Genomic DNA, 12,456 nt, shown 5'->3' with positions numbered 1-12,456 from the left:
GAACCCAAACATTTTCCCTGACTTTATATTGTGCCTGAATTTTCAGATGATGCTAATATCTGCCCACTGTGCCACTAGTAACCTTTCTATAACTAATCCATATATTTCCCTATTTATTTTAAAGTTATTTTATATTATTTAATAATTTATATTTTATTCTTTCAGTATGGTTAAAATTGGCTTGTTCATGTTTGGGTCTTTTTCAGCTCTATTCTGATTCTGAATGGACAGGTAAGCAGTATTAGGATTATTAAGTAAATAAATACAGCCTATAAATTACCACTGGGCATAGTCTTAGAATGTAGAATATATTATGTAAAATCTCAGTAAGCAAACACATAAGTACCACCCTCAAAGATCTATGTGTCTGTGGGGCAGTGTGTTTGCTGTGTGTGTACTTGCCCATAGATACAGCTTATCTCACAGCATTTTCTCTGTACTGGAGAGATAATATCATAGGTCACATGTAGAACACTGAAGGTTTCTATTTTGCACCCAGAGTTTGAAAACAATTCTGAACAAAGTTTCACAGACTTTGAGTAAGAAGACTGGAAATCTTTCAAAGCAATTCTTAAAACAGTCACACCTTTCATTCAGGCTCGCCTGGAACCTGAAAAGCTTTATTGAATAACAGAGAAGTGCTCTGATTGTACAAGGTTTTAAAAAAAGCCTTCTTCTGAATTATTGTCGAAGTGTGTAAAACCTCTCCTTCTTTAAGGGTTTTTTGAATACTGAATTAAATGGATTTTATTTTAATAGGTTTTATTAACTATGGGTATATGCTGTTTGCCCACCTTTCAAAACAAAAGTAATTGAAATGTATTTTAAAAGAAGTGTTCCTTAGGAGTTTTCTAAGTACATAATGCAACTTCTGCTATTATCTGAATAATACATCCAAAATAGAATCTTAGAAACAAAAAGAAACTGGAATATTTTATTTCAAGAAACAAGAAGCAATCAATCTATTATACTTACCAAAGTCTCCACCATGTTGGACTTGTTGTTCCGTAAGGTTTTCACTATGTGAAATACATCAATGATATTTTGCTGCTGGATCATTTCACATACACTACATATGGCACAGAAGGTGCCACTGCGGCCACCACCATTCCTAGCACAAATAAGAGCTGGTTTAGGAAATTACATATGTTCATAATAGAAGAGTACTCCAAGGAGATCTAAGAGATCTACCCAAATGCAAGACTACCAATTACATGTAACAGCCCTATATACAATTTACTTGCATGAACGTTTTTCATAAAAATAATTGAATGACATTGATATTCAGAACAGAAACAGCAGACATAGTAGCATTCTAATTTTTCTTGGGACGCACAATGTAAGTTCTATCATATCATAATATATCATATCTCATCATATCAATGTGTGATATGTCTGGACCACATAATTAATAAGAACAGGTTATCATCAATGTTTGGCATCCTTGGATAGTTTTCACTTTCTTTTTTCCAGCTGTACATTTTTTTCTGGCAGTACAGTATTCATACTGTACATGCTGATTTAGCCATCATTCAACATTTCTCAGTGATCTAGAGTAATGAGACTCATCCATCAGACATCACAACATAAATATTCTAGGACTGAAGAATGGAGAAGGGGAGCAGCTTAGAATGACCATTGAACCAGAGTCATTGAGAGTCAGGCTTAATGATAACAAACAAACAACATACTGATTTTTAGCTCTATAATACTATAATGCTGTATTATGCAGACATTTGGATCTTCAGGTTTTCTTTAATTATGTGTATCAAACAGTACAGGGTAATCCGCCAAAGTGACCATGTTTGCAATGCTTCTTCTTTTCAGACAGGCAATCCAGACTTAATACAGAAAACAAGGATGCAGAAATGCTTACAGGCAATGAACCACAGTCCGACCATCTCGCCCATCATATTGCTCCTGCCATTTTTCCAACCGCCTGACCACTTTCAGGAGAGAGCGCTTAGAAGGAGGAGTGTCTCTATATGCTGGCCAGCCAATATACTGCAAGTGTTGAACAATACGGTACCCATCTTGCGGCTAAAGAAAATAATGCAGATTGCTTGAATCATGAAAAGGAAGGTATATACCCACAGAAGATCATGTGTTGTATTTTAAGAACTCTGAAAGAAGATTTCTCATTCATTTTGGCTGCAGGAATTGGGGAATATTTTCAGAAGTGTTTATCCCAGGTGGTCTTTTAATAAGCATACATACTAGAACATTCTTCAGTTATAATAGAAAAATTAAGGAAACACTTTTCCTGCTTCAGAGTGGAAACAATGATGCCATGTTAAGAAAGCCTTTTGTAAGCATCATCGGGAAATATACCACATAGACTTAGTTACTAGTAATAGAAGCTGTAAGTTCTTTCTTGAATGTGATGAGCAAATTTGGGGACAATGTCAGCTCTAGAATAAAAAACTAAATTCTATTCTTTTAAAAATGGAAAGAAAAATCATTTTTAATTAACAGACAATAATGGTATTCAGTTAATTACTTCAAAAGATTGAATATCCAGAGCATATTTAGCATTAACACGGCAATTATTTTCTAAAAGCATTATAAAGAAAATTGTAGCTGATAAATAGTCTGACTCTTCTGTCTTCTTTGCAGGCACAATTATACATACAAATAATAGGTTAAAGGGGATATTTTATACCATATCTGTTGTTAGAGAAATTGTTTCCATCGTCAATGCTTTGTAGCAGAGTAAAGAGTTAAGTTTGATATATAGAACAGAGTAATGAAAGAGGGACTGTCAAATGGGAAATGTTGAAACCATGTTAGTCTTTATCTTTTGTTTATATAGGTAGTCCTCAACTTATAACAGTTCATTTAGCGATGGTTCAAAATTACAATGGCACTGAAAACAGTGATTTATTACTGTTTTTCACAGTTATGACCTTTGCAGTATTCCCATGACCAGGTGATCAAAATTCAGACGCTTGGCAACTGGTTCATATTTATCACCAGTTCCAGGGTCATGTGATCACTTTTTGTGACCTTCTGACAAGCAAAGTCAATGGGGTAGCCAGATTCAGTTAACAACTTGGTTAGTAACGTATCAACTACAGTGATAAGTTAATTTAACAACTGTGGCAAGAAATGTTGTAAAATGGGACAAAACTCACTTAAGAAATGTCTCACTTAACAATAGAAATTTTGGGTTCAATTGTGGTCATAAGTCGAGGAATATCTGTATTAGCTGACTGCCCATATTAGAGGAAGCTATGAACAATAACCAATTTATACTAAAATTTATAATTATATATAATCCTAGATTGGGCATTTCTTTGATGTTTCTCATGCAAAACCTGGATTCATATCTGTCATCCTGTTCTAGTCTATTACATGCTTCCAAAATTCAAGTTCAAGGATAAATAGAGAGTAGCTAGGAGAGATAAGATATAGCTTATAAAAAAACAAGGCAGAAATTAGGAAATAAGCCCCACTTATAGAAATATTTGCCAGTACTGCAAATTGATGGGGGTCTAAAACTATAAAAGCAAGATAATAAGCAAAGAGCGGAGATCATTCTAACATCTTGTAGAATGATAAAGAGTAAATTGACTAATAGAGAACAAATAAAATGGAACAAAAGAACTATTTTGTCTTCATTTCCTATAACTGACCCTTTCAATAAATCTAACCTATCTGAAGATCTATGTTCAAAAGAGACAGGCAGACAGGCCGAAGAACAGTAACAACATGATCATACCACCTATATTATCCCAAGGTATCCTAATTAATAACTGCAGACTGAATATGGATAGAAAATTATTTGACTTCTATTTACCCTTGCCATGTTGCAGATCCGAAATATCCGATTAATAATATCCTCATCTATGTCAGCAGAGACAAATTCCACTTGGATTGGCCCATAACAGCAAGATGTCTTCTCTGGCCAGTACTGCATACAAAGCTGATCATAACAAAAGGAAAACAAACATAAATCAGGAGGGAAAAGGGAGAAATGCAAAACACCCACTTTAACACAAAATCTTAGAATGTTCATTTATATTAAAGACACCTTGAACATACTCTGCATACAACATAAAATAATTAATGACAAATACAAAGGAATTCATTCTCTTGATCCTCAGTCCCAAGTTTGCAAATTACTGTTCACCTTTGCATCTCATTAACCTAAATTCTTGTTTAATGATGGGAATTATTATCAGAGCTGACCAAACTAATCCAATTAATGCATTTATCCAATGTATTTAACATGGGTCCAATAGTAACTAAAAATGCTTGATCCATACATACTTATTTCTTAAGCAATCCACCTACTTGAGCAGCATCCATTTCATTCAGCATCACAACAGAAGAACAGTTGTAATCAAACACAAGCCTCCAGAAATCAGCTCCAGTGTTGGGCAATGGATGCTGAGTAACTATAAAGGCAGCAGGTTGCTTGTGGCTCTAAAGGAAGAAAAAAACAATGGAGTAGAAGGATTCACATTAGTGACAAAAACCTGTTATTGTTTACTGAGAAGCATATTACACTAGGGAGCCTATGGATAGGCAAACAGATTAACATAAACAGATTATACAAATCACATCACATACTCTGTTTTTGCCACCCCATTGTATAGAAAACTGCCTGCATGATAAGCTTTTATTTCATTAGGGAAGAAGCATAGGAACAAGAATTATTCCGTTTGCATAACAATTAGAATAAATGACTCAACGCGCCAGCTGGAAACAAGACTTTTCCTAAGGAAATCTATAATGGGAAAGCTGGAATCTGATAAATTAAGTTGACACAATAAGTTCAGCTACCCTCAACTAAACAACTATTTCTTCCTTTTCAAGGGCTTAGCTTCATACTACTGGTACCAAAAAAAATCTCCAAAAGTTGGGATGTATCAATTATGTTTCAGACATATTTTCCCTTAGCATTTATTTTGGGTAGATGTTAATGCTTAGGTGGGAAATCCAGCTGGGAATTTCAGAGCTGCTGGCTAGATAGGAGAATACAACAAAAACAAGAAGCCGAAGGCAAATGGAAAACTACAGCCATAATACTGCCAAGGAAACTGAATGGATGCACTCACAAGAGTTGAGTCATATTTACATTTAATTTAATTAATTGTATTAGTGATTGATAGAAGCAGCACATTTATCCCAAAGGAAGTTGAGTCTGAATTTCAGATAATTTTATCTCTTAGACAGAAAATCCTAGAAAAAGTACATTAATTGGTGGGCCTCACTGTTGGTGGGATTATCTTACATGAATAATATTGGCTGTATCCAAACAGGATACAAATTTCCACTGTCCCCATATATAAACAGGAGTTAAGGAAGATTGACCCAATTATAGGCCCAAAAATAGTATCAATACAGCGAGTAAATTTAAAACTCTTTAGCTAATTCTGAAACATTACAATTGAAAAAAAAATTGCCAACATTTCTTCTTTTATACAATAGTTAAGATTCTAGAAATCCACTACTGATTGTCATTAATCTAGAGACAAACATTTGGCTAACAAGGGCAGATCCTGCTATTTACATTGCCATCAGCATCCCTCAGATTTAAAAATCCTAAATTATGTCTGCGCTAGAATGTAAAAAAATGTTGGCATAAAAAGGAGATTACACATTTAAAGTATTATTGCGTTTTGCTTACAGCTTATCATTTAAATAAATAAATGATCCCTTCTGAACATTTGTAGAATAAACATGGATTAGGATTTGGGATAAGTCTAAAATTTTTCATTTCCTTAAAGCAGTTAACTAATATTCTGAGAGATACCGGTTCTGAGACCCAAACAAATCAGGATCCATGCTGAGGTAGTGCCATCCATTTCTTATGAGACTCTTACAGTGGGTAACAGAAAATCCAAACCCTTGTTATTCTGCATCATGCACCTTGACAGCAAAGCTTGACAGAATGTAAAACACATATTAAAAAGCAAATAAACTAAGAATTGCTATGAAGAAAGAAACACCCAGAGATCAATGAGTATGTTAAAAAAAATCCTAATTAACCAGGAACTTTCCTTCATCTACATCAAGGTAACAAGAGTGAATAGAGATATCAGAAATAATACTGCCCAGATCCTGAGCTTCTTCTCTCATGCAAGATTTAAATGTACAGCAGTAGAAGATTCCTCCTTGAAATCCTCTCTGAAAGTCCTGCTTTCTAGAGTACACTGTCACCATACTAGTGAGGGAAGGAAACAAGTCATCACTAGAGGGACACCAAGATACAGCCATGTGTTCCAAAAGGTACACCCAACTTTCCCTTTTCTATTCTCCAAGCAACTTCCAAGATAGGCTTCCATATGGCAGAGAACCAGCATTCTTTCTTCCATTTTCATATGTAATGGTATTTATCCTGCCTGGGGATGATTTTAAAGAAAAGAAGACTATGTTTTAAAATAATGTAATATTTTTGTTTATTTAAGGGACAGAATAAGACTTGGAAATATATAGCTATGTTTGACTGATTGTTTTTTTAAGTTTTTTTTTTTACAATTAGATATTTTATAGCAATGAATTCATCATGTTGGTGTGTCCTGAATATATGATACAACATATATGGCTACAGAGTTAGGCACTTATAAATGCAAGCCACATCTGAAATCAAGGTAGGTCAGAAAGAAGGCACGTAGCATGAGAAACACTTCAGCATTTACTGTGGAATTTGTTTCTATGTGGAATATTTGGAAAGATAAACAAAAACAAAACAGTTTTATTGCTGGCAGCTGCTCAAAGTTAGACACAGAAGATTTGTTTAAAAAAAAACAGCTTTTGCTTAGTGAAGCAGTAAAGGCCCTGTGCACTCAATGGTTAGATAACAGATGCATGCATACTTGCTATCACAATGCCTGTGAGTCACTCTGAGAAGATTACATACTGCAGCTGAAGGTATTTATTTATTTAAATTGTGAAACATGCGAACTTTAGATTTTATAGCAAAAGTGCTCACTTGTAATCGTAACTGAGTGTATGTTAAATAACAAAGGAGAGAAAGAAGGAAAAATATGGGATTACATTTTGGATTTATTTCTTTCAAAGTCAGATTCAAAGATTTATACTGTAACAATTGTAACACAAACAGCTGACTACAGACACTGAATCTAGAGTAAATATATATTATACAAAAAATACATATCAGAGTCATTCCCCACCCCTTATGATGTGTCATTTTGTGGTTAACTTATGGGAGATATCCTTCCCATATCATGCTCTTAAAAGTGATCGTTTATAGAATGAAAGGAATATTACACCGAAACAGGTCATTATCAGCTAAAATTGATAGAATTTGATTGTTTTCATTTAAATTCATTTTTACATATGCAGTCATAAAGTCAATCCTTACCCAATTTCTAAATTTTCACTTTGAAAAAAGCTTGATAATTCTTTCATATTTTATTTTGTACTTTTGGTCTCAAATTCCCTTCTAGCAATGGCAATCACTCTTTATCAGCCCAACTGATCCAACAGGATAAAAGTGAGATGCAATGTATTTATACCTTTTTCAGTTCTTTGGAAGAAGCAGGGATATGAATGTGATAGAAAGATAATAGTGCTCCAAGTTATTCAGTTTTATTTCATTTCACTTTTTTTAAAAAAAAGAGCTTTACTTACATCCATGAGTGCAGCATTAATATAGTTGCTTGATTCTCCATCAACAGAAATAAGGAAGGGGAGGCACCGATCCAAAGGAAGTACATCCATGCAGCGATTCTTATCATGATTCCTTGGCAAAAGCCCAATGCTGCAATCTTCTGGACGTACTCGAGGAGTAACAATATTAAGGGTCTGTATTTGGAGCAAAACCAGGGATTGATTAATATTAAACTTGCTAAATATGTGACTTTATGTTCTACTTGTCTGGTCCACTCACCGAGTGTTTGCTGAAAATGCTGCCCAAGAAGGAGTCCCAATTGGAATCAACTAGATCTGGAACCCCAGTACAATTGATTTTCTTCCCATTATGATCTTTGTCCTCTCTCATCACTTTCAATAATAATTTAGAAACTTATTTTTATAAGCTAGCATTTCCGTCCTGAATTACAGTATATGCATTATCAGGTATCAATGGTTGTTTTAACAATGTGACATAAGGTTTTATTGTTATTTATTTTTGTTTCTATTAAATAATAATTTTATTATTGCTGAGTTGTGATGGTGCAGTGATTAAAATGCAGTATTGCAGGCTAATTCTGCCAACTGCCAGAAGTTCGATCCTGATCGGCTCAAGGTTGATTTAGCTTTTCATTCTTCTGAGGCTGGTAAAATGAGGACCCAGATTTGGGGGGCAATATGCTGACTCTGTAAAGCACTTAGAAAGACCTGTAAACCACTGTGAAGCAGCATATAAGTCTAATTTCTATTGCTATTACCACTTAAAGTTGTATATTGCATCAGGCCATCTTTTCTGAAAATATATGGGTTCACATATGAAAAACAAATACTGTATTATTTTCAATAGTAGGTAGACTAAATTTTGAAGTCCTTTCAAAATGTGAGTTTACAAAATCTGCCATACAAGTCTATAGGAAGGAGGGAATCCAGAACTTTTCTAATGGCTGATGATTTCAATAATCAAAACTGGAACTATAAAATACAGATTTTTGAATAATTTTCTTTGCAGACAATAAAAGTTGTTAAATAATATGGTCAAGAAAATTGCATCTAGTATATAACATCAAACTATGTTTTGATCATCTAAGGATTCTTTCTTCTAGCCACGATAAAATTCTTACCTCCAATATTCAAGTGGCAGAAAGTATTTCCTTTTCTGCCTCAGTAACAAGGCCAGGGAGTTGTACTACCCTACAGACTTATTACATGACAAGTTAAGAAAAGTGATTTGCTTTGTTTCTACTCCCTACAAATGTCACCAGCTATCAGGGAAAAAAAGCATTCATTAATCATTCTCCCTAACCTGGGCAGGGTCTAGAATGTTATGTGATATGAGATATTTGAAGTCAAGATTTCCTATGCTATTTCTCATATACATGGAAGCTAGATGCTGGGAAAGTTTTTTTGGGGAAATATTCTTTCTCTTTTTCTGAATTCTGGATTCCTGCAATATAGTTCAGAGAGCACCAAAACATATATCTCTACTCCCAGTCCTCAGCAGCTGATTCATACTTCTCCCAGGATGAATGATAAAGAATCATAAGTAGAGTTGTAATGTGGGATTGATATGCCTCTAAATTCCAACTAGGAAGATTATTTTGTAGTCCTGGATCTCAGGTCTTGCATCCTTCTTATGGTCATTCTATACTTGTTCTTTCATTTCAGCTTGTCCTTCCCCTGTGGGTGAAATGTACCAGGACAGCTCACATAGATAGCTGGACCAGCCTTTTCTTTACAAATTGCAGCCAAGTGTCAGATTGGCTTTGATGTGCTCTTGGTAATCTCATCCCAGCAAGCAAACTTCAGTGACAATTCCCAGGGATGGAGATTTCCCCTTCCATGGAAACAATTTACTCATTCCTTTGTGGGAAGAAATCAGCAGATCTGAGCTTACCCCAAACTGGATGAGTTCTTAGAGTTATAAGAAAGATGAGTTCAGATGAATTGGACTGATCTAGCCAGATATCTTAGGGCTCAGGCAGATTAATAAAAACCCATTGATGCTGATAGTTCCATAGCTGCAAAACAGCCAATTGGTAGGTCAGTGATTCTTTGTGGCTCACAATGATTTTTTTTTTTTTTTAATTAAAAGTTTTATAAATTTTACAAGAAAAACAAGAACAATACAAAACAAAAAACAACATATACAAAAGAAAAAAAATTAAACAATACATATATAAAAAAAAAAAAAAAACCCACCCCACACCCCTCCCAAAAACCCTCCCTTCCCCCCCCCTGAGCTTCCCAGAGCAGAATATAGGCTTAAGAAATAATAAAAAAAAAAAATAAAAATTAAATTAAAAACTTTATGTTTATATAAATGTTTATATATATAAAAAAGATATCTATAATATATATAAAAATAAAACTTATGAAAAAGCTATATGATATTTTTGTATACCCAATCTAAATTGTATAAATTTTATCCATTTGTCCCAGATAGCAAAAAACTTCTCTTGCGTTTGTTGCTTTAAGAAAGCCGAAATCTTTGCCATTTCCGCCAGATAAGCTACTTTAAAAAACCATTCCTGCAATGTAGGCAAAGATTCCTTCTTCCAATATTGTCCAACTAACAGCCTCGCGGCTGTGATCAAATTTAACATCAATACAACCTCCTTTGTATCACAATCTGTAACAATACCTAACAAAAATAATTGCGGAGTAAATTTTACCCTCCTTCTAAAAATTCTCTGGATATTCCACCATATTTTGATCCAAAATGCTTTTATCTCTCTGCATGACCACCAAATATGATAATAGGAAGCCTCCTTATAACCACATCTCCAGCATTTAGGTTGCACGTCAGGGTACATGTAAGACATTTTTTGTGGATCAAGGTGCCATCTATAAAACATTTTATAAAAATTCTCCCTTAAATTCTGTGCTTGAGTAAATTTGACATTTCTCACCCAAATAATTTCCCAGGTGTCCAATGAAACTGGCTCACCAAAGTTCTGCGCCCATCTAATCATACAATCTTTAATTACTTCCGTTTCTGAGTCCAATTCAACTAAAACCCCATAAATTCTCTTAATGTGGGTTTGTCTTTGATCCTTCAGTTGCTTAATAAGATTTTCATCTTCTCTAAGAAAACCCACCTTACAATCCATCTTCCATCTATCTAGTAGTTGCCTATATTGGAACCAAGAATAAGTAAAATTTTCTTGTGCTAATTCTTCCCGTGATTTTAATTGCCAGTTTTGTCCATCCCATTTAAGTAACTGTCTATAAGACACCATATCCATTTTAACCCCTCTTTTTATTCCTTCTATCGCATGCCAAGGTATAGCCCATAATGGTACTTTAAAATCACTTTTATAATATTTTCTCCAGATCCTAAGTAAAGAAATTCTTAAAATATGAGATTTAAAAGCCCAATCTATTTTTTTATTAAATATTAAATAGGCATGCCACCCATAAAGTAAATCCCATCCCTCTAGATAAAGTATCTCAGAGTTTGTCAAATTTACCCAGTCACTAATTAATGTTAAAACCACCGCATCATAATATAATTTCAAATTTGGTACCTTGAGTCCGCCCCTCTCACGGAAGTCTTGCATAATTTTGAACTTAACCCTTGGTTTTTTCCCTGCCCAAATAAATTTATTAAGACCCTTCTGCCACTCATTTAAATTAATCTCATTTTTCAAAATTGGTAACATTTGAAACAAGAAAAGAAACTTGGGTAGAATATTCATTTTTATCACTGCAATTCTTCCCATGAGGGATAATTGCAGCTTTTCCCAGTTTTTCAAGTCTTTCTGTACCCTGACCCACAACCTTTCATAATTATTTTTAAATAATTTTGCATTAGAAACAGACAGCATCACCCCCAAATATTTTACCTTATTAACAATCTCAAAACCCGTCGAGTTAACCAAAATCTGCTTCTCCTGACTCGACATATTTTTAGGTAAAATTTTAGTCTTATTTACATTAATCTTAAAACCCGAGACCAAACCATAATGGTGAATCAACTGTAATAAGTTTACTACAGAATAATCAGGTTGCGACAAAGTAACAACCAAGTCATCCGCAAAAGCTCTCAACTTATATTCTTTTTTATTAACATATATTCCTTTAATTTCCTGAGACTCTCGAATTTTGATCAATAATATTTCCAATGTTAAAACAAACAACAATGGCGATAAAGGACACCCCTGTCTAGTACCTTTCTCTATTGTAAAAACCTCCGACAAACCTCCATTAACAATAAGTTGTGCTGTTTGTTTTTGATATATTACCTTAAGAGCTTGTAATATGTTTTCACCAAAATTCATTTCTTCCATTACTCTTAGCATAAAATGCCAATTCAGTTGGTCAAATGCTTTTTCAGCATCTAAAAATATGAGCCCTGCAGAAACTTGGTTGTTCTTATCTAAGTATTCTAATAAATTAATAATTTGTCTAACATTGTTTTTCATATACCTTCCTGTTATAAACCCTGGCTCACAATGATTTTTATCAGTATGGCACTTTACTTCTACATGTTGTATAGGCCTGGATTAAAGCAAAGTCTTTTAATGAATAAGTATGTGACTATGATATTTTACATCCTATTGACCTATTAATATGATGTTTACAGGAATACATGTCAAAATGATGTTTACAGGAATACATGTCAAATTAGATTGTAGATTCTAGCTATGGGCTTTTCTCTGCAGCTGAGATGAAGTAATAGCCATTCATCCTTATGTCTGTAGAAAACCCTATAGTAACAACATTTGTTAGTTCTAATATTCTAATTCTGCTGCTTCTGGTGGCATCTTATAATGCCTTTGAAGGGCATGCTAAGTAATGTGATTGGCTGTTTTCTTCATTTCCCAGGCTTCAAACATAATTTGTTTCCACATA

At 34.1% G+C, this 12,456-nt stretch overlaps 1 protein-coding gene across 5 annotated transcripts in view; it reads right to left on the bottom strand.

Annotated features, from left to right (window-relative positions):
• Window positions 1–12,456, bottom strand: part of PTPRT (protein tyrosine phosphatase receptor type T) — a 704,411-nt gene that overhangs the window by 21,411 nt on the left and 670,544 nt on the right. For all 5 annotated transcript variants that reach the window (XM_039323711.1, XM_039323714.1, XM_039323712.1 and 2 more), the window contains 5 exons: window positions 7,603–7,776; window positions 4,297–4,428; window positions 3,800–3,925; window positions 1,877–2,040; window positions 976–1,111 (listed from right to left, as the gene is read on the bottom strand). In XM_039323711.1, the coding sequence (XP_039179645.1) occupies window positions 976–1,111; window positions 1,877–2,040; window positions 3,800–3,925; window positions 4,297–4,428; window positions 7,603–7,776 (732 nt within the window). The remainder of the gene's footprint in view (window positions 1–975; window positions 1,112–1,876; window positions 2,041–3,799; window positions 3,926–4,296; window positions 4,429–7,602; window positions 7,777–12,456) is intronic.

This window comes from Crotalus tigris, unplaced genomic scaffold (genome assembly GCF_016545835.1).
Source record: "Crotalus tigris isolate CLP2741 ecotype Arizona unplaced genomic scaffold, ASM1654583v1 scf7180000024281.4978605, whole genome shotgun sequence".
NCBI classification, from domain to species: Eukaryota; Metazoa; Chordata; class Lepidosauria; order Squamata; family Viperidae; genus Crotalus; species Crotalus tigris.
The sequence above is the reverse complement of the archived record's forward strand: the minus strand, read 5'-3'. Positions and strand labels throughout refer to the sequence as shown.